Consider the following 23,800-nt stretch of genomic DNA (forward strand, 5'->3'; position numbering starts at 1 on the left):
TAGTATGGGAGATAGAGTCCTTAAATCCTCCTTTTGTATTTCCATTAAATTTAAAGCATACAAGACTGGAATGACAGGAGGGTGAGTAAATGATGGCAGTTTTCATTTTTGGCTGAAATACTCCTTTAAAATGTCATTGTCACATGCACCATCATCATTAGATTTTATGCACATGAATTATGGGCACCTGCGTAGCGAGCGCTGGGCAGGCTTGTGAAATGAATGGGGTGTGGTGCTTCACTACAGATGTTCATTTTTGTTAACTTTGATGCTTTGGATTGGTCAAACCTTAGTATCCTCTGAGAGTTCCCTTTGGGAGCTATTCTAGCATTCTGAAAGTCCTTGAACTTGAACTACGCGAGTGTGTGTGCTGGCTTGGAGTGCAGTCATAAGCAGTGAAAAGAATCCTCCTAAACTCAAACAGGCAGCCAAACATGCCAAACCACTCATCATTTCATACTAGAATTCAGAATTCAGTAAAAGAACAGCCTTACTGATTTTAGATTACAAACGTCCACATATTGTACACACAAAACCTGATATCTGAGAAGTAGCTCGCTTCTGACTGCAAAACTAATCTAACTTCTCTGCACTTTCCCGTAGTGTCTAGGAAAATCTTACAGACACAGTAGCCTTATTTGAATCTTATCCTTAAAGGGATAGTTCACCCAAAAAATGAAAAAATCTGTCATAATGTAATGAACCCTAGTGACTTTTTTCTTTGAAACAAACTGAGAAATGTGAAGAATGTCGTTCTTTTTCATGCAATAAAAATGACTGAAGACCGGAGCTTTCAAGCATCTAAAATCACAAAAGCACCATATAAAAGTGCCATTAAACTGGTCCAATTTATGACCAGGGACTGTCAAGCTCCAAAAGTACAAAAAAGCACCTTAAAAATGGTCCATACGATTAATGCACCATATTCAATTAATTGAACTTGAGTCCAAGACTAATTTTTTTAAAATTTCATTTACATGTAGGCATTTGGAAGATGCTTTTATCCAAAATGACTTACATTGCATTCAAGTTGATGTATTCCTTGGGTATCAAACCCATGACCTTGGTATTGCGAACACCATGATCTATGGTTTGAGCTACAGGAATACTCATTGGGATCAGATCACTGATTCAGATTCAAAATACTGATTCTGGTCAACTGATTTATTGAAGAGATGCAACTTAAAAGAATGATTTGTTCATGAACCGGACCTGCGTTAGAGGACAGCTAGATCGGACACAAAGCTATTGTATGACGAAGAAGACTTGGAGCGCATGAGTCACATGGACCAATTTTAGGACAGTTTTATGGTGCTTTTACATCCTTTTTGAACATCCTTATTTATTGTAATTGCATGGAAAACAGTGACTAAAATGTCCTTCAAAATTTCTCATGTTGTGGTCAACAGAAGAAAGAAAGGCCTTGAAACAACATGAGGAATAAATAAACGAGGACAGAATTTTTATTTTCGGATGAACTGTTCCTTTAAGCCAAAGCATTCAAATCAGGCTACTATGCCTGTAGGTGCAAATATAAGCTTGTGTTTTTTATCAGTATGTGCATGTTACACTTTTCCCAGACGTAAATCGTATTAACTGCTCTAGAGTAGCTGTTTATTTGAAAGGATTGAACTAAACTGTTGTGCAGGGCTAAACAACTAGAGGTGCGTCCCAATTCGCATACTTATGCACTATTCTATGACGTTTTTAAGTATAAATAGTGCGAGTAGTGCGTTCACACAGAAAATTCCAAAAAGAAAAAGTACACTTTAAATACCCGGATGATGCACTAAATTAACGTAAAAAACGAAGTGTGGAATGTTGGACACTTCGTGCACTCAACTGTCGCAGCTTTAATTACGTAGTGGAGGGGAAGGGAGGATCAGACTCCGATGTTAAATGACAAAATAACCTTATACAATTCACGCACTACATGGATGAGTGCATAGTGCACAAGTACATAGTGTATAAGTGCATAGTGTATAGTGCGTCATTTGGGACGCAACTTAGGACTTTCAGCATGTGGTCTTGTATTAAAGAACTTTATTTAAAAGCACCACATCAAAAGCTCATTGAGTTTTACTGGCTCCGCTATAAGTGAGTCCAGGCAGCTGCTGAAAACAATGAAAGGTTCACACACACACACACACACGCACTCCGGAGCCAGCACATGCACAGATTCATGCCCTCACGTACACACACGTACCTCCCCATCTGCCTGGAGGCGTTCTCAAAAAATCTGGTTTTGGAGGCGACACTATGGGGAAAGAGAGAAAGAAGAACACATCAATCCATCTCTGACAATGAATGAAAATCATCTACTGAGATCATTCTAAATAATAAGACATGATTCAGTTGAACTATTTTGTCCATATTTCTCACATTGTGTTCATATTTTTGTTTACAAGCTGTGAAAAATATTCCAAGCATGCTTGAACAGATTACAATCTCTTCTGAGGCCGAAGCTGGAATGGTGAATCTCAAATATAAAAATGTGGCCGTGTAGGTCTGAGTCACTCTTTGCAGTTAATCTCAAAAAGATGTCAAGTACTGACATCTGCACTGAATCTCTGTGTATGTATATTTGCATTTGACACAAAACCCATTGTTTCTGTTAAGAATATATGGCATACTTGACAGACAGAACACACAAATACTTTTATTAGTCATGCTTTTTGAATTATGTCAAATCAAATTCTACTCTATTATAGTTGATAGCACCGCAGGCTGCAGATACACAAACCGTAAATGAACCAGCGCATGCTTACCGTTTCAAATATCATTAATGCTGATCACTTTCTATATTCCACTCAGCTCACATTAATATTAAGCATTCACCCAGGAACACTCAGGTAGGCTTCATGACGTAAAATTAGAACAGCCTTCTGTCAACCGCCTTGACTTGTTTGCCCACTGTTTTGCTATTATTCTCGTGCTTCGACTCGTTTACTAAACTGAACAACCAATCAGAGTTCTCCCTCTCGCCCAACCGGAAAAGGGTATAAGTGCAGCCTGGAGATCTCCAAATGGGGGTGGGAACTCCAAAGTAGGGCGTGGCTTCCCGTTATTGACAGACACGCATGCACAATTTTCCCCCCAATCCAGTTCAGCGCAAACTCCGCCCCAGAGTCTATTCCAAAGATTTTATTGCTCATGTCAATCACAGTGCTGTTGTGATTTCGTACATAAATGCTAACCCCTAAACCTACCCCACACCTGACCCTAACCTTAACAAGTGAAATTTACTGCACAGTGAGATTTTGGCGCTGAATAGTGTGGTAAAGAAAGTTGCAGTTAAGAGGAGATAAGCATTTTAGAAGATTATGCGATATGAGATTGCCAAACCGGGCCATTCCGTAATCCCCCAACCAGACCTCACCGTACAATTGGACATTTTTAGTTGCAACCAGTGTCACTACCCACTCCTAGCTGAGAACAATGCAAGAGAGGAATAACTTTCCTACGCGCTGCGCTGGGAATGCTTGTGGGAGAGCTCACGGGTTATTCCCGCTTATATCATTGAACGGAGGTTCAAACTCCATTCTCTCACCTGGCATATTTATTTATATAGGCATGTTCATTTATATAGCATATTTTATTTTAGATCAACTAGAAACGATGTTTAAAGCTGCAGTCTGTCATTTTTGTTTCTTTGTCGCCATCTCTGTTTAAAAACTGTAATTGCAGTTATTTGCGGAATTATAATCTTTACGTGGGTTGTGCATCGGCACGGCTCCTCAGCCCGGATGAATCTAATGTTTGGTGTCAGTCACCACGTTGGTGTGGATGCTGTACTTAGGAATCACAGATTGTAGTCTTGATGTATGACCAAAGTAAGAATTTTCACCGGAAAATGTCATCTGAACAAGTAACATGTCTGCTACTTTTGTTCTGACCAACTGAGGGGAAAAAAGCATTACAATAAATCAGGCTGCAAATGGTGATTAAATCTAACGGTTGCTTGGCTCGGATCACGTCAAACCGTGCAAATTATTATTGTTATAATTTGTTCTCAATTTGTTAATGTTAACAACATAAGCATAGCGTGACTATGTGTATTTAGTGTGTATTAGCGTTACCTGTAGATTTCAATTTCTGAACAGAAATATAGTTTTGAACACTGCTCAAGTTATGTACTTGCTCAAAAATTGATTTTGGATCATTTTTAACCAAAAAAAAAGTTACGGACAGCAGCTTTAATATACAAAGTTTTTTTTTTAAAATTTAAGTCAATGAAAATTGTCTGAAGCCAAAGCCAATGGTAAAAGTCTTTGCGCAAAGAGACGTTTTGAAGGTTCGGCCCACTTTTGGAGTTCACGCCCCATTTTGGAGATCTCTGGTCTGCAGTTATACCTACTTGGGAAACGGCCCGACGCTGATTCTACATGCTGAATCGGCCCCCAAAAAAACTGACTGCATCCAAATAGAGCCAACGTTGCAGAACACACCGGGAAAACTTAGTCGACCAACGTTGCTTGGCATGGTGTGTCCCAGACTGTGTTATGAAATTCATTCTTTAAAGACTGATGTTAATTTTCAGTGTTGTAGGAGACTGCATCATGCATTGTGTGTTGTTACAGCAACGGAATTCTGTATTTACAGTCTCAGTTAAACATGCTGTCTAGCACATTCAAGTTCATCAGTGCATCCACTTTATTATCTGTGCAGGTTATAAAGTTATAAAAATGTTATATTAGTTATTGTATAGTTATATAGTCATTTCAGTGCAATAGCCTATACTGATTGAATCAGTTCTTTATACATTTGTCTTCTAAAAAACTGTTAGAAACATCTTGCATTGTTTTTTTGTCTTGCCATATTATCCATCAGCTATATTAAAAATTATTTAATTTTCCCAGTAATTCTGCTGATGTAACACAGCTGTGCTTATACTTGTGAGGATCTCCATTAAAATTATTGTTCCAGCTAATTATTACTGCATTAACTAATTACTGCACCTTAACGCAAACACCTTAAGCTATTTTTAGATTTTAATTAAAACATTATTTGTTTTAATTCATGTATAAATGTTTTTCATTAGTATTAACCATCCTACAAGTTGGTGCTTAAGGGTTTTTAAATATTTTGTAGACATTTTATTTATTTATTTACTCTTTTAGAAATTAGGCCCTAATGAGTAAACAAACTAAATACATATACCTCATTTTCAGGAGAGAAAAAAAACTTGAGAATATACTGAAAACAACAAAAAAGATCAACTCATTCTGCAGTCTGACACAAGAATGATAGAGGCAGTATGCTTGAGAGTATGTGTTTTTTTCAGGAGAAATTTGATCGAAGCATTTCTTAGATAAGACACAAGACCATTTGACACAGTGGCTGAAACGCCAATGTTTTCTCAGACTCTGAGTTGATCTAAGATTACTGCTCCCTGCTCCTGCTCATAGAATGGCAATTATGAGGATCTGGCAAGCAGAAACTTATACTTGATTCAAGATTAGCAGCTTATATAAATAAAATCTGCTGTATATATTTACAGTAGCTTGCAAAAGGATTCAGATGCTTTGCTAAATCTCTCAGTTTACTCAATCCCTGCAGATCCTGCACTGAAATTGAGCTCTCTGGGATATTTGTATTTCTAAACACCGAAACGCAATATTATTTAAATGTGACTATCAGAAAAGAAATGTAATGTTTTTTTTTTGTTTTCCAGAATTTATTGTTAAAAAATAATAACTGAAATGTTGCTTTTGTTTGTTATTGTTTGAATAAGAATTCAGTCCCTTAGTCACAGAAGGTTTAAGTTTACACAGATGGAAAACGATTTTGTTAATGAGGACATAAATGCCATTGAATTGACCTTTACCTGTGAATCATTAAAATAACTGTAGCATTTTCCAGGTAATATCCCCGCAGTTAAAGGATTAGTTCACTTTCAAATAAAATTTTCCTGATAATTTACTCACCCCCATGTCATTCAATATGTTCATGTCTTTCTTTCGTCAGTCGAAAAGAAATTAAGGTTTTTGATGAAAACATTCCAGGATTATTCTCCTTATAGTGGACTCCAATGGCCTTCAGATGGTTGAAGGTCAAAATTACAGTTTCAGTGCAGCTTCAAAGGGCTTTAAGCGATACCAGACGAGGAATAAGGGTCTTATCTAGTGAAGCGATCGGTCATTTTCTGAAAAAAATACAACTGTATATGCTTTATAAACACAAAATATCGTCTTGCATGTAATTCAACTTACGTAACGAACACGGCGCCATGTCCGTTTTTTTCTGTAAGTAGAATAGGGAAGGTGTAGGACATACAGCGTAAGCGTTTTAAAAAGATGCGGAAAGCGGAAGTACATGCAAGGCAATATTTTGTGTTTATAAAGTGTATACAGTTGTATTTTTTTGAAAATGATAGATCGTTTCGCTAGATGAGACCCTTATTCCTCGTCTGGTATCGCTTAAAGCCCTTTGAAGCTGCACTGAAACTGTAATTTTGACTTTTTTTGGAGGCCATTGAACCGTTTGGAGGCCATTGAAGTCCACTATAAGGAGAATAATCCTGGAATGTTTTCATCAAAAACCTTAATTTCTTTTTGACTGAAGAAAGAAAGACATGAACATCTTGGATGACATGGGGGTGAGTAAATTATCAGGAAAATTTTATTTAAAAGTGAACTAATCCTTAAAGGCTTCATTATTCTAGCTGTGAATCTTAAGGACTGCTGTGAAAATTACAGGTTAAGTGCATTCCTGAGTCCAAGTAAAATTAAACCAAATAGATACATTTTGGAAAAACATAAAAAACTAGGTCCAAGTGTTTGGAATCAAGCCGCTCAGACATTGCCTAGAAAAGAGCATCCCTCAAAACCGTGCGAAACCAGAAATCTTCCAAGACAACCGCAGAGAGGCCAAAAACCACTTTGCAAAATCAACAGTGTTCAGTCATTGACAACAGATTAAACACGCACCAGCCAGCCAATCCTGCATAACACATGCTGGTAGGGGACGGGTGACAGCAAGGAGCCATTCTTTAAAAAGAACCATGTGGGAGCATGTGAGGAGTTTGCCAAAATGCATAATGGTGGTCCAGCTGCAATGTGAAAACGATCAGATCTTGGTCAGCCTAAAACAATCTGGATGGCACAAATCTATATCTGGCCACACCACAAAAACGCCATCCATATGCTTATGCTTATGGACATATTCATAAAAACAGAACGATGGATGGTGCAAAATACAGAAAGGTACTGCAATACAGGGCTGCAAAATTAATCGCAATAGAATCACAATTGTAATATGGAATAGTCTGATTATTAAACCACAATAGGCTGAAATTGAACTAAATAAAACAATAATTATTTAAAATATGTAGAGAGTTTACAGCATTAAGAAAGAGTGAAAAACTATTGCGATCTGCACACAAAATTATCCTCCAAACAGCCTTGAGGGTTAAAAGTTATAAATTTACATTATTTAAGTTGGAATACTTAAAATAACAGTATGAATAGAAAGTGGATAGAGATCCAGTCCAACTTAAGTTCAGGTATAATGTAAATGCCAAGAGAACTGGGTTCTTTTTCACTAAGTTCACATTTGGCTCAACTGAAAAAAAAGCTGAGTTACTCTTTCTGTTAGCAGGAAAGCTTGGGCAAAACAGGGCTTAGTTTGGAGACAAAGACTTCCTAGTTTGTAGTTTTTGCACACCTGTTTCAACCTGAGAGCTGCCATCTCTATGCCCTTTTAAGCCTTTTTGTTCTTTTAAACAGCAACAATAACAGTGGTTTAATGTTTATTGCAATATTTGGCAAATACGTTTTTGCACCACTATTATTATTATTATTTTACTATTTTGTCTAAATACTTATAAAAAAAAATAAAAAAATAAAACATTTTAAATGCAGCAACATTATAATGTACGGCATGAAAAAAATGTTTATTCATTTTAAAATTTGCTAAAGATTACACAAGATAACAGTGTTATTAAATTATCTATTCTTTAATTATTATCTAAATGTAAAAAATAGAGGAAATTAATGTGCAATTAAATAACAATATTGACCTAAAAATATGACATCCCTAAAATTGTACTGCCCTATCAGGAGAACCTGTTTTTGTCTGCCAAAAAAACAATGTTTGGGAGAAAGTTCATCCTTCAGAAGGTCAGTGATTCCAGACACAAGGCTAAATGAACATCGCAGTGGCACAAGAACACAAATATATCTTACAATGACCCAATCAAAGTTCTGAACTCAATCCAAATGAGAATCTGTGCTGCTACTTGAAAATTCCAGAGGACAGGTGTAAACCAAGTAACAACCTGGAGCAAATCTGCCTGGATGAATGTGCCAAAATCACACCTGAGCAGAGTGCAAAGCCCATTTATCCTTCACCCAAAAGACTTAATGAATTCATTGCTGCAAGGGTGCTGCTCATTGTGTGCTATGCAACCGCATTTCAGCTTTTTGTCAATGTTCATTAAAAAAAAGGAGAAAAAATAAATAAATCATGTTACAAAAATGAAATTGGCGTTTCAGCAAAAATAAAAAATATCACAGAGAATCTGAATCTCAGAGGCATCACAGTGAAGAAAGGTTTGTGGTGAACTGATACTTACTATGATGCTGGAGTGTCTTCGTTTAGAGTTTTATTGGGGATACGGGAGGGTGGATCTGGTGGTCGAGTGGGTGGCCGGCAGATGGAACTTTTCTCTGAGAAAGATCGTCCTTTCAGGCCTTGAGCATCTCCTGTTACACACACACACACACACACACACACACACAAACACACACACACACACACACACACACAAAAAAAAAAACACACCCCTTTTACAACCATTTTAACTGACTGACTCATTGGAGCATGATTTTCCTGTTTCATGTTGTTGTTATTCTAACTGAACTAAATAACTAATTCTGTAGACAAAACATTTGAAAGATTTATAATCACTGAATCAGTTTTGTAAAAATATATTTGTAAGAAATAAAAATACAAGAGTATGTGATGATGTGTATTCAAGTCAATGTATATATATATATATATATATATATGTTTTTTAAAATAAATTAATAGACAGGTTAAAAAAAAAAAACTACTGCCCTTTTGGCCTTCATTCATGTCACACAGGGTGGTGGATAGTTTGATCCTTTGAATTTCTTGTTTACCAGTTGCTCTTTTGAGCTGTGGCCTGCTTCCTTGAAAAGACTGAGCTCGGTTCACTGCCACTCCTGATTCCCCATTGGTCGTCACCATGGCATCCGATCTCTGACCATCCTGTATCCTAACTTCAAGCCTGCCAACATCAGAATCCAAGGGCCGGAGAGCAGGTCTGGGGTTAACAGGCTTCCGGGATGTCGGAGAGGAGAGTGGGATGGATGGAGGAGAGATGGAAGGAGGTGCCAGTTTCGTTCTTTGATGAGGAACCGGACTGGTGAGGCCAGTGTCTCCCTCAGGTTCGCCGTCATTGTGGGTGGCGCCGTTTTGCTCTCGCCCTGCGAAGCATAGAGTCAGTCAATGCAGGCAGTTTAGATAAAGCACTACTAAATGTCTGCTGGGTCAGAAGTACGATTGCAAAAGTTTAGCCCTGAACATTCCCCTGAGAGGAGATTGTATCAGGGGTGTCGTAAAAACTTTAAATTTCCTGTTCTTGTAATTTTGGAAAAAAGGGAGGTTGTGATAGTTCTGATAAATAAAAAGAACAGCTCTAACAGGCGCTCTGTCTTCTTGTATTTCCACAATACAAGAAATACAAGCCAACAAGCACTGAACAAGTCAAAATCAAATTACTCAAAATGAGTCATTTCATTCCAATAGCTTCAACACAACCAGAACATAATGGAAGCTTTAAACTGAAAGAAAACGTGACTGAAGAAGCCATGAACTGCTTTACCCAAACACGCTGATTGTTATCAGCTCAAGCCACATGGTCAAAGTCTACCTCCATCAGGCTCGATTTTTATTCTTTAAAAAGCCTGTTTTTTTTCCCCTTCCGATCTCTTTATAAAGAAATTACATTTTCTTATGTCTGGAATTAGCATTATTACCTCGGAAATGATAAAAGCTAACTTTCATTTCAGATAAACTAAGAGCAGGATTTCAGTTTACTGCTGGCATTTACACCATACTCTACTGTTTCTTTCACACAATATGGTTTTTATGCAGGGGAAAGTGCTTTTATAGTCTTTGCTTAGTTAACTAAGAAAAATGCGAGTCCAAGTCAAAAAAAGGCATGCATGAGGGCATTTCCACACCTATGGATCATGTGTTTTGTTCCTAAACAGGGACTAAATTTGTTACAATGTTGCATTTTCTTCTTGGTTCACACGGCAACATTTCAAAGCGTACCAAAATGTGTTTATGCAAGTCACGTGCGAGTACAACGGTCCTCTTATTGGTCAGTTTTCTCAGCGTCATCCATCAAAATGATAGACAAATTAGCTCCATGAGCTTATTGTGACTTTATTTGTAACTGTCGAGACACATGTAAACACTGCATGAATGTAGCCATCATTCCTGCTGTTAAATTATATAAAATTACATTATATTAAATTAAAATTTATATAACATTTCCCGTTATGAATTATGATATTGTTTGGTTCGTTGGGTTGGATTGCTTTCACATCTCAAGGGAACCGATCCAGAGTTAGTTTGAAAGCGTACAGAGACCACCTCTTCAAGGAGGTCTTGGTACGCTTGTTTGGTCCGCTTTTGGTGCACACCCGAGTGCGACTGCTGCATTCACTCCTGCCCAAATGAACCACACCAAGGGGGACAATGAACTTTAGTGCAATTCAACCAAACTAAATTAGGCAAGTGTTAAAGCACCCTGAAACAGAAACTGATTTGCAATCTGGTTTGACTCCAGTTTAGTGTGAACAGATGAAATCAGTCTCATAAGAAAAGTTTGTTATGGTTATGTGAGAACCAAGGCCATGAGTTTAAAACACAGCTGTCTGTGTGTGTGTGTGTGTGTGTGTGTGTGTGTGTGTGAACAGCATCAGTCAAAACAACCAGCTGTGTGCGAGCTAGCCAAACTGGACATGGATACATTTGCATGAAAATGCATTTACAAACACATTCGCATTTTGGCAGGTGTTCCCAAATACACAGTTGGTCCTAATACTCCATAACTGTATCTGTATTCTCAACAAAAACACAGAAACACACACACACACAGGGACAAGTTTAGGGACCATAAAAATCTAAGATTCACTGAAACTCAACAGGTGGCTTGACGCTCACACACACAAACACAAACACACATATCGCACCACCAGCAAAAATAAATAAATAAAAAAACTGGAAACGAGCAGTTATGATCTACTCAGATTAACGATTTGATTGAAAAATACAACAGAAGGGAAAAAAATTTATTCCACTGATCAGAACAAGCAAATATCCAGCATGCTTTAATAAGCCAAATTTCATGAATATACAAATGAACCAGAAAGTCATATTAACGGATTAATTCACACATTCGTTTTTGATGAGAGAGAGAGAGATAGGAAAAGCTCAAATGTTAATAATAAAAATAGCTTATTAGAGGAAAAAAGGTCCAAAAGCCAATCGAAAACAGATTGAGAGAGACTCAAACGCATGCAGGCATTAGCTCGCATAAACACTGGGTAGCGCTCTAGGACACACACGATGGCATACCAACACTCGTACGCACGCACTCCCGCACACACGCTCACAGACCCAAAGGCACGGATGTACACGCTTGCTGCAGAAGGGCAGGTAGTTGTTTAGTTTTCATGCTCTAGTGAGTGTACTATTAGCTTGACTGTTGTTAACACTACATAACACAGCTCACAATAAGGGGAGGACAACGTCAAAGCACGAGCATTTATCAAGGCAGACACACATACACACCCTGAGATCCTGCAGATTTAATCATACAATTTATGGAGGGGCTTCTAAACTGGCACGTGTGTGTGTGTGTGTGTGTGTGTGTGTGTGTGCGAGACAGAAAGATCTGGGAGGACTAGTTGTATTTTCTTCATTTAGAGAAAATCACTTAAGGAGAAACAGATCTAGCCTGAGGTCCCTTCAGGAACATATGAAACCCGATCAGCTGTTATGTGTGTGCGCGCTCGCTAATAACTTCAATGTTTATGTGTATGTATTGTATTTAAGCTTGCAGGACAAGAACAGGCTTTGCAAAAAAGGTAAAAGCAAAAAAGGAACATGTTAAAGACTGAAAGCAAAAAAAAGAAAAATATTGATGCAGACAAAAAAACACTATATAGATATAGATCTGAAACACACTAGTATGTCTTATCTGAGACATATAGATCTTTATAAAAAAATTAATATCTATTTTTTTAAAAATCCAATCTACAAAAAAAAAAAAAAATCAGTATTCATTCTATGCGAAAGATAAATCCTTAAAAGTGAAGACAAATATAATTCATATTCAAAATTAATTCACTGATAAGGCAAAAAAAAAAAGAAGTATTATATAATGATGAGATGATGATGCCGACGATGATGATGATGATGCCTATGATGCTGAAGGCTATTTACGCTCAAAAACTGGAGGCTGAAGGCTGGGGTAGAGACGGGGTGGGCGTTTTGAGATCGTGATTGGCTGCCGTCTTCGTGGCGTCACCCTTGGAGGTGGGATAGGAGGCAGTGTGGTTTCTTCAGGAGGACCTTTAAAGATCTGCGAACATCAGAGACGGCAGTAATTACAAAACAATTCGACATCATTCACATCATTAAACCATGTCACCATCAGCCACCACTAAAAAAGTGACCATATATATTTTTCACATTTTTCTCTTATGAATCACACAGCATTTTCATTTTGATTTCAAAATATTTTAGAGTGCAAATATAGCAGTTCTCAATAGAAATAGTTCCAATAGTTCAATCAATAGTTTTTTGTCTAAGCATTTTGCGTGTATAATAACAGAGAAACAGATTAACTGTCCCCTAATCAGCTGGAAAGGGGCATGTCTGACCTTGCTGTAGTCCTCAATAAGGATCTCCATGACAATGTTTTGGAACTTAATATCCAACATGGCCGCCACTGTCTCCTCCTCAGCTCTCATGAGCGTGGGGCCAAATATTACACCCATATTTGATACAGTCATCAGATTTTCACTGCTCTGGTGGCAAACACTAGAAAAACAACAAAGATAACAAAGCTTCGGCATAGGATATGTGGATTGTTTCTGTGATATGTACTGAACTGCTTTTAATAAACCTAATAAATGGTTACAGAGTCTGCTACCTATCAGGGCCAGAGTGAGAGCGTTTTGGGAAGGCTTTCCTTATTGGACCAGATTGTTGAACTGTTGATTTGTTAAACAATGTATTTATTTGTTTTACTTTATATGGTAGTTGTTTTGAATTCTGCTGATTTTAACCTGTTACCAAGATACTGTTACCAAGCTGGCTGACATTTTTTTTTTCCTCAGAATTTAGAATTTATGGAGCCCCGGACATGACATGCAAGAAAAAAAATAGTAAGCTAAATCATGTGCACGATTTACTAATTTGTTCCCTGGATTTACTAAATCGTGAGCACGATTTAATATACATTGTTTCCTCGATTTACTAAAATGTGTGCATGATTTAGTAAATCGTGGGAACGATTTAATTTTTTTTCTTGCATGTCATGTCGGGGCTCCGTAAGAATTCATAGATTGAAGATTTGGCACTTTTAGAGACCTATAATTTCCACGATCACGGAATCGCGGACGGAATCGTGGAATCCACTCATAAAAACATAATTTACTATATAACGCGGAATGTCACGGAATTTGTCAATTTTTTGATGAATGAATTAAAAGCAGGTCAGTACACTTAAATTAAATCGCGATATAGACTACTGACTGTGAATATTAAACCGCAAAAAGACTATTTAAACATGAATCCTGTATGCCTGTGTGACTCTGAAATGAATGATGCGGAAGCGCGGTTTCATTTACGTCACACACAATCGCGCGGGCGCACGCACGCTGAAGCACATGCGACGCTCACTGTGTTTTCGTCCTGTCGCCTCACTATATGAACGCACGAATTAATCTCCAGAACTGCTCTGAAAGTCACTTCATCAGCATTTAACCGCTTCGTTTGAGAAAACTACCGTCATAAACACAGAGAAACTCAAAGCTCTAGGCAAACCGTCAAAATAAAAGTTTGATTTAAATTGACAGAAACATATTACTGTTGTACAGTAGAATTTAGATCAATTTATATATTTTTAAACAATAATATCAGTGTTTCTTCCATGTTTTAATTTTAACAGTAAAGCTCTGTTGTGCAGCACATTGTTTGACAAAAAAGTTTAATTTCATGATTAAAAGATAAATTAAATGCGTTCATTTGATTGGCAGAAAACAAAACTTCTGAAAAAAAATTCATAAAAATATATTTTTTAATGAATAAATATTGTTGTTTTTTAAGAATTCAATTAATTAGACATGCTTTTTGATTATTAAATTGGAATTAAGCCATTAAAATGGAATCCAGAAAACAAAATTTGGTAAAAAATAAAATTTGAGGGGAAAGGATAAAACGTTTATCATAGGGCCCTAAAAAAAATTATTTTTTTTGTTAAACTTTTATTAAATTGTTGGTAAATTGGACAAGATTCATTATTTCAATTAATTAGACATGCTTTTTGATTACTAAAATTTAATTTAACCATTAAAATGGAGTCAAAAAAAAAATTTAAACGAAAAATTTGGGAAAAAATAAAATGGATTTTATAGGGCCCTACACTTTGTGTTTAGGAATTTATAATCACCATGAAGTTTCAGCCTTAGTAAGCATAAAAGACTTCTTTTCAAAAACATTTGAAAAGATCTTACAGACCGATATGTGTGTGTGTGTACTATACACAAATAATAATATAATATAAATAATAAATAACCGACAGGGCAAGTTCAAATCTGAACTACTAAAAGAAAGCATTGAGCCCAGTGTCATCATGTGCTGATCCATGCTTGACAAACTTAAATATTTGCAGGCTTAATTAAATTTACACATTTTTAATATAATAATGCTTTCATTTATATTAAGTATATAAGCTTGTTTAGTATAAAGTACAAGCTACTGTATGTGAACATGTTCGCTTTACTCAAAATATTCTAGACACACAAACAAATACAAAATGAGGCATGGACCTATAGATCAGATGACAGTGTCAGAACACAAAACTTTCACACACACAACCGGTCACATTAACCACAACAACACTCAAATATATAATTATAAAGGTACACACAAGCTGGGTAATGGTTAGAAACATCACAGTCTGTGTGTGCGTCAGCATTAGCAGGTCTGTGTGCATGCATGCCTGCAAGTGTGTCTGTTACCTGACCAGGTGTTTGATTAGCAGTTCCAGCATCTCTCTGTTACGCTCTGGGAGTTTGTAAACAAGCGAGTGAACCGCCCCTAACCGATAGTCCAGATTCTCTGACTCTAAAAAATAAAAATAAAAAATAAAATAAAAAATGGGAAAAGTCTCTCTCACTCACTCACTCACACACACACACACACACACACTGTAGATGGACATGATCCACATATTAACATAATCATTGTGCCACGGTTTGTGTTGAGTCGCAACCGCGGACAGAGCGATTCATGCTACATTTCACTGCCACAAATCCCATTACACAGGAAACAAACGAAAAGACTTTGAAGAGTGCGGCGTGAAGGCAGAACAAAGAAGACAGTACATGTCAGTGCACTTCTCTGCCAAAGCTAAGACTAATAGAGCTGTTAAAGCTAATAGAGCCGTTTGATTATTAGCAAGCTAGTGCTTTCTAGAAGTGTTTGTTTATTTTCTCACCGCAGACATCTCACAGCAGTTTGCTAAACATCTTTCAACTTGTCTAAAGATAACTTGTAAAATCCTAAAAGGATCAGTGCAGACACATTTAATGTGAAATGTGGGATAAACACAGCTTTATCTGAAAATACAGCCTGTGGCAAACTGTAACAAAGCATAGAGTGCAAAGCAAACACGTATACTTGTGAACTCTGTACAGCGATTTTAAGAGACAATGTAGCTTCTTTAAAGAGTCGAATGAATCCTCTCAACGTCTATATTAAAAACAAAAGAAATTCTATAACACAACAGAACGGAGTTCACTTGGGCCAAATGAGTAAAGCGTATCAAAGCAAGCCGTAAACCTCTCGACAGGTGTAGCCCTTTCGTCTGCCCTGCTGTGTTTGTTTAGTTGTGTGTAATCTGAGTACAAGCCAAGTACGCAGACGAGCTATAATAATCAAAGCTGCTTTAATGGATTCTAATCTTATTATGGGCAGGATTACAAGACAGCACTTTCAACACAATTTGCTCAAAGCCGGACACACACTCACTCATTCAGACACAATAGAATCGCACACACACGCATGATATTTTATACTGTACAAACTGTATATTCTATCCCCCAACCCTACCCCCTATTTTAAAAAAGCCGTTTCCTTCATGGTCAAAAGTGACTGGTATTACTATCTTTGTGGGGACATTTGGTCTCCATAACTTAGGATATACCTGAACCACATACAGGAGGATATAAAAAGGATGGTTTTGACTAATTTCGGATTGGATGAGTTACATTCTATAGTGTATTAACATGCTAAATTGCTGGCAACCGTACACATCTACAATTATGCTAATGAACTGTATTATTTAGAAGAATATCTTGTTCTGAATATTATTTATAATTGAATGTAACTATTTATTGAATATTGGCATCTTCACATTGCTATTGCTGTCGTTTTATAAAAGTAATAAGTCACTTGAAGCCATGCAATTTACCTAGATTAAGAGGGTTTTAGACCTAATAATACCCCTCACCATGTAAAATTTCTGTAAAACATGTCTTTAAGTGGCTTTTTATTTTTTTTTTAAAAAAAGGAAAGACCACGCATAACCAGTAAAGTACTGGCAGTGGAGGCTGTGCGATGACATTACGTGTTAAACATTACAAAAGATGAATCTGTCAACACAAGACCAGTGAAAGAGTTTTTTAATTTTATTTTATTTTAATGATACGTCCATGTAAATGTCAGTCTTGAAAATGCCTGTTACTCTGCCTATTGCAGAGTGAGTGCAGGCACTCCAGGGGTTTTCTGTAGGACTACAGAAAACTTAAATCTAAATGCAGAAATAAGGTGCAGTTTACCCTAGCTAAATGTATTTGTATTTATCATTTTATTCAGTGTGGAACAGAAACAGAATGGTACTCGTTAATACTGCAATAACTTGCTTCGATTCATAATTCATAATTATTTTAATTGTGCATGTAAGACATTGCTGCAAAGTAATATCACTAGTTTACTGTCTATGTGATTCATTTGATATAGTTTTATTTCATGAAGCTGTTAATTTGTTACCCGAGGTATGCATTTAGTATTGCTACCAAGATACCAGAGACTGGTATTGTACTAAAGTTAACATTTTGATTCAATCCTAGTTTCTCTTTTCTCATATTATATTGGATGACATTTTCGATTATGAGTAATATTAAAATCGCTTTTAGAAAAAAGTAGCACACATATACAGTACCGTTCAAAAGTTTTGGGTAGGTAAGATTTTTTAAATGTTTTTTAAATTAGTCTCTTGTGCTCACCATGGTTTTATTTATTTGAACAAAAACACAGCAATATAGTGAATTATTATTACAAGGTTAGGTTCTATTTTAATAGATTTTAAAATGTAATTTATTCCTGTGATGACAAAGCTGAATTCCCAGCATCATTACTCTCAGACTTTAGTGTCACATGATCCTTCAGAAATCATTCTAATATGCTGATTTTGTGCTCAAGTAATACTTTTTATTATTATCATCTTATTGATAACAGTTATGCTGCTTAATATTTTAGTGAAAATCCTTTTTCAGGATTACTTGATGAATAGAAAGTTCAAAAGAACAGCACTGAAATAAAAATCTTTTGTAACATTATATAAATGCATTTACTGTCAGTTTTGATGAATTGAATGTATCCTTGCAAAATAAAAGTATTTATTTCTTTCAAAAAAAAAAAAAAATTACCGACCTACAAACTTTTTAACGATAATTCATTCTTTCACGAGTGTCATTCAAATGTATAAAACATGTTTTATAGGGTTAAGAAAGCAAAATGATTGAGAATCACTGAGGTGCTTTTTTGTACAGTGCTGAAAGAGCAAACAGTGCAATTGTACATGTGTTTTTCCCCTCTTTTGGAGCTATGCTTGTGTTGAACTAGACAGATCAACATAACAGATGGAAAATATAAATTACATAAAAGTGTCTATCTGTTTGTAAGGATGGTCATGTGGGTTTGTGTGTCTGACTGGATGCATTTCTTTCATACTTGCAGCTAAGATCAGTTCTTCATGCAGGCTGTAGGTCATCAGAGGTTCACTCAGACTTCTGGAAAAACAAATGTAAGTGTCCAGTACACAAACAAACATTAAATCAAATGACCAAAAAGTAGTTACTGAACATGAAATAATTGAATTGAATGAATGAAATAATGTGTTTAACTCACCGCAGATAGAATTTCAAAGCACTAGTGATGGTTTTGATATCCATGTCAGTGGAATTGAAATCTACATCAGCAGGACACTTTGGGTCTGCAGAGAGAGGAGGACATATTAAGACAGAGAGAGAGAGAAAAAGAGAGATAAACGGCCTTGCTCAGATTGTTGCTGTTTTTCAGTATGTGTCAGGGATTTTGTAGCAGTTCAAGGACGCTCTCATGGACGTATATCTATGCTTTGGTTTTCTCAGTGTTAATTTTTTTTTTGCAAATTCACAAAGCTTACTGCAGCCATTAAACACAACACAATAAGTTGGACTCAGATTTATGAGTAATTCAGTTTATCATCCACATAAAATGTGATAAGCCTCTTGACAAGAAATAAATTTGTATAACTGGTTGTAAATGTTTGTGTATAAATATGGTTTACTGCTTTTAACAGAAACACAGTGAGTGTATGTACACACACACAGCAGATGTTCTTTTGGCCATTTCCTCACCAAAGAAGGCATTCAGAAGTTTTTGTACTTGAATATTGCTGCCCACAGTCCTGTAGACCCCTTCTTGAGTCAGCCCTACCAGAAAGAAACAGAAGAAAGGAAAAACATAAACCATGATTTACTGACTGAGAAAATTGGAGAACATTGCAGAAAGGGGGAGTGTCTTACAGTGGAAAAGTACAGCTCTACCAAAAAACGAAAGCAGCAGTGGAACAGGCCCGTTTAAGGTTCGTTAGCAATGCAACTGAAAGTTTACTGATTGTTAACATACACCATGTTGTGCCTGATGATAAGGCTGTACTTAAACGTCTGGGAAATCGGAGTAACAGCACTCAGAGACTGACGAACACATACATCAACACTTCAAACAGAACCGTTGGTGCTCGGTGCTCCCGCAGTCAACCTTATGGTGTAATCATGCTTATTAATGAGCATGAACCACCTCTTCACAATTGTACTGCCATACTTCAACAGCCTCTAGCATGGAAACGCCACAGCAAGATTTCAAATGAATTGCCATGTTGGAGAAAACTTACACTTCTGCTATCAATTTACATCTGTTCACCTTTTTTTTTTTCTCTTTTACTTAGTATGATATATTATTGATAAAAACCTGCATGATTCAGTGCGTATGTATAGTGGACATGCTGACGTGAACACAAATGGTGTGCTTCTGCCCTCTGCTGGCTGCACTTGAGACATGAATCCAATAAAAAATAGTGACATTGTGCTTGATCTCTGATTAATTAAAGCATATGGTGGCAATGAAGTGCAAAAACAGGACCGAAAGTCATTTGAGAACAGGTGACAAACTTGTAACATAATTATGAGATCAACCCAGGAACTAAAATAAACAACTGTTATTCTTATTATTCTAATGTGTGAAGGCACCTTTTGTTTCCACAAAGTTGATGCATTTTCTGACGAACTTGAAGCCGAGGTCATTCAGGTCCACTGAGAAAAAAAAAAGAAAAAAAGAATTTATATTACATTTAATAAACACGGTTCATCATCCCTGTATGCATTTCTCGGTAGGTTACTGCACACTATTTATGGTGTAATTATACATGTTATTACACAGGCGTGCAAATATGAGAATCTATTAAGCAGCATTTTCTCCATCTATTTTTAGAGTTTCACGTGTTTTCTCTTTATAGAATTTATGTATTCTATACTTGACCTAAAATAAAAGCAAAGATTTTGATTTTAATAATTTTTGAATACTACATCTAGTAGCTGAAAAACATCACTGAAATAGTCTCGAAATATTACACACCTACACTACCGTCCAACATTTTTTTCAAGTTTTTGAAAGATGCTCACCAAACTTTTGAACAAAAGTGTATTTATGTGACGTTCTTAGACTCGTGTGAACATGTGAAAAAAAAAAAAAAAGTCCAAGGGAGCAGTCAACTTTTTAGATATGCTAAAATCAGAATGCTATTCCTGTGAAACATTTAGCACATTCAGGATTTCTGACATGTAGGCAGTATAATTATAATTAAGCAGAAAATAAATGTCGGTGGTTTTCAGATACAATTAAGCATCTGTACTAAAATACCATGAAGTTATACTTACTCTCTGCCTGCTTCTGAATGGGCGAATGATAAATCTGGAACAGAAAACATGATCAGGATCAGAAACATGATCATATACAGTAGTGAGGGCTCTTAATGAGGAGTGAGGAGAGATCATGTAAAACCCACTGGTTCTTTGCCATCCATGGCCTCTATCCACTGCTTCCTGTTGACCTCAGAAATAGCCTGGACCAGGACAGGGCTGCACCTACAGAAACACAACACAAAAAAGACTTAAGACAACTGCAATGGAGTAAATAAAGCCCCTTGTTTGTGTGAATTTTCTCTAGTATCAAACAATTGCCTGTACATTACAGAGCGCAACTTCACAGTTCAAGAAGTAAACATGCAGAAGAGTTCAAGTGCTTTAACAAAAAATACAAGCTTTCCAGTTTACCCCTCTGGTCCTACTAAAACCTTTGAACAAACAGCCCTGAGAATGAGTAAATATTACAGGCAGGACCCTCACCTTTCATTTGTCTCGATGTCAAAGCAGAAGCGTTTGTCGGTGGAGTCCGTTTTACGGCGTACACAGGACTTCAGTGTGAGCTGAGCTGTGGTCTGAGAAAAACGAAGAGACAAATGTAAGAGAAAAGGGCTGACTCCACTTCACAAAGTAATAATCGTATCTGTAATAATTCTGCACCTGTTTGGTTCCTGTCTTTTGTTCCATTGGCACCATAATGAATAACTTGTTGTCCTTGAAGTATTTACAGTAATACTTTACCCAGGTTAGGCCAAGAGCCCCTAGAGACAGAAAGACCAAAAGCATTTGTATCATATGAATTATTGTTCGGATATGATCCGATACACTGTTTTGTTAGGGATAATGTACAATCAATGTTGCAAAATTAAATCCTGACCGGGTGACTGACCCAGACGTGAAATGGAGGGGTCTTGTATGAACCTTTTTCTGGAGTTTATTCTGCTATAAAGACTGGTTGACTGTATATTATCCCACTCATTACAGTTACTTGCCAAATAAATGCTCATAAAATATTGATTTGAGTTTAAATTATTTTGTTATGTGAGAAAATGGTGATCGCAACGTTCTACCATAGAGACGTCACATGACTCTAACACAGCAACAAGAAATCAATTATACAGTTTAGCATCATTATAACAGTCAATGCTGTGGTTGTCCAAAGAGAAAGTCTTTTATCAACCATCGTAACTCATTAAGATTTGAGCTGTGTGTGGATACTGACCTTTAAAGACAATTACTAGCTACTCTTTCTTCTACATAGAAATATTTCTCACAGGTTAGAATAAAGAATATTTTTCCTCTGACTAAAGGTCAATGGATGTCATCTGTGTCAGGCTCGTGATTACTACAGGCAACAATTTTGACTCGTCCCGTAGTTCATAAAAATTAATGAAAAAGTTAATACAGTAATTCACTTTTAATGGAAACTTTGCATGCTTTGAAAGTACGGTGTGACTGATATTCATGACCAATAGGACATACCAAGAAGGAACACAGGAAGGATGCAATTTTACTGCATGCACAAGACCAACAAGCTTTTTTGTTTTGCAAACTACAGCCACTGAATAAACATATGTTATCCTTAAACAGAAGTAATCCCGCCTCAAAAAGGGTTTATAGTTTACAACTTTATAGTTCAAAATAGCAGCAAACGTGTTTACTGAAGCATTCATGTAAATACCTCTGGGTCCACTTAACTACTAGGCTTTCATTATCAAGTTTTTTTCAGTTTCCTCCTGTTACATGTCTGAACGTCGCTGTGTTCACTTGTGTCGTGTAACATTGTTGTGGTGTGGACCAAAAGTTGTGTGTGAAGTGCTCTCTCGGTCTCTCTCGCTCTCCCCCTGTTGCTTCGTGCTAATTGTGAAAACAGGTGCAACTGTTTATGTGGGTGGAGCCGGGAATCGTTCAGTGGATAAAAGCTTGGAGGGAAGACTGATCGATGAGTTCCCTCTCCAGCTTCCTGTTGTTGTACCAGCCGAGTGTGTGTGACGCTGCTGGACTAGCCATAAAGTAAATCCTGGTGTGGAGAACAAATTGTTAGCAGTATAGGCCGGTAAATGTTCAACTGCCCTTTCCCATGCAGGGGTGCGTTTCCCGAAAGCATCGTTGGTGAACCATGGTCGTAAGTCCCATTGAACTCTATTGGTAACGACGGAACTTGCGACCATAGTTCGCTTTGGGAAACGCACCCCTGACCGTTTGTTAGTGGGAGGCCCTTTTTTTGTTTAATTACTATTTTTCTCCTGTTTATTCTGTTAGCAGGGAGGTAAGACTTGTGTTTTTCTTTTGTTATCTCTTTTCCAGGGAAGATCTTTAAAAGTAGGTAAATCCCCATCTTTTGTTTGTTGTTTTGGCCGACCCACGGACTTAAAGCCATTCTTTAATTTTCTTTAAGAAATAAACTTCCTTCTCTGACTCAACTGGTGACATTGTGGTGTTTGTGGGAGCAGGAGACGGGACTCCAAGCCCGTATATGTTACGACCGAAGGCTGTGTTTGTGGAATTCGTAACACCTCCACATTTATGAACACCGAGAGACAAGTTGAAATGATTGTCTGTGTTAATGGACAACATCCCACAAATGCATTGCAGCAGAACTCACATTTCTCCTGCACATAGAGGTATCCCTCCATAGTCGCCTGGCCGTGTCTCATACAGATCTTTGCCGACCCCTTCATCCTCTTCATTAGCTCTTCCATCTCCTCTCTGGTGCTCTCAAAGTGGTTACGGGTCTATAACAACACCAGCAGCCAATCGAAAAAACACATACATATTACACACAGTCACATTAGATACATTTAGATATTATCAGGAACCATTAAAACAGATTTGTTGATTTAATTTGTTCCATAATATGAATTATAATTAATATTAATTACACTACTGTTCAAAAGTTTGGAGTTAGTAATTAGTTTGGAATAAGTAGTGTTTTTAAACAAGTACTTTTATTCAGTATGGATGCAATAAATTTATCAAAAGTGACAGTAAGATGACAGGATTTCTAATGTTAAGGAAAGATTTCTTTTCATCAAATGTATCACGGTTTCCAGAAAAAATAAAACAAAACTGTTTTAATAATGAAATCAGCAAATTAAAATAATTTCTGAAGGATCATGTGACACTGAAAACTGGAATAAGATAGTAAATATTTGCATTTGAAAATATATTAAAATAAAAAAAAATATTTATTTTTAATTTTAACAATATTTCACAATATTTGCAATATTTCACAGCACTGGGTGAACATAAGAGACTTATGAACTTATGATTTAAAAAATCTT

The 23,800-nt window shown here is 36.7% G+C and overlaps 1 protein-coding gene across 3 annotated transcripts in view; it reads right to left on the reverse strand.

Annotated features, from left to right (window-relative positions):
• The window catches only part of ophn1 (oligophrenin 1), a 39,371-nt gene that overhangs the window by 2,329 nt on the left and 13,242 nt on the right, over positions 1 to 23,800 (reverse strand). For all 3 annotated transcript variants that reach the window (XM_067405820.1, XM_067405819.1, XM_067405818.1), the window contains exons 8-22: positions 23,122 to 23,251; positions 21,177 to 21,277; positions 21,000 to 21,091; positions 20,660 to 20,738; positions 20,532 to 20,565; positions 19,845 to 19,907; positions 18,954 to 19,028; positions 18,463 to 18,547; positions 18,286 to 18,344; positions 15,291 to 15,396; positions 12,927 to 13,086; positions 12,487 to 12,625; positions 9,126 to 9,452; positions 8,576 to 8,705; positions 2,207 to 2,257 (exon numbers count right to left, since the gene is read on the reverse strand). In XM_067405820.1, the coding sequence (XP_067261921.1) occupies positions 2,207 to 2,257; positions 8,576 to 8,705; positions 9,126 to 9,452; positions 12,487 to 12,625; positions 12,927 to 13,086; positions 15,291 to 15,396; positions 18,286 to 18,344; positions 18,463 to 18,547; positions 18,954 to 19,028; positions 19,845 to 19,907; positions 20,532 to 20,565; positions 20,660 to 20,738; positions 21,000 to 21,091; positions 21,177 to 21,277; positions 23,122 to 23,251 (1,631 nt within the window). The remainder of the gene's footprint in view (positions 1 to 2,206; positions 2,258 to 8,575; positions 8,706 to 9,125; positions 9,453 to 12,486; positions 12,626 to 12,926; positions 13,087 to 15,290; positions 15,397 to 18,285; positions 18,345 to 18,462; positions 18,548 to 18,953; positions 19,029 to 19,844; positions 19,908 to 20,531; positions 20,566 to 20,659; positions 20,739 to 20,999; positions 21,092 to 21,176; positions 21,278 to 23,121; positions 23,252 to 23,800) is intronic.

This window comes from Chanodichthys erythropterus, chromosome 13 (genome assembly GCF_024489055.1).
Source record: "Chanodichthys erythropterus isolate Z2021 chromosome 13, ASM2448905v1, whole genome shotgun sequence".
NCBI lineage: Eukaryota > Metazoa > Chordata > Actinopteri > Cypriniformes > Xenocyprididae > Chanodichthys > Chanodichthys erythropterus.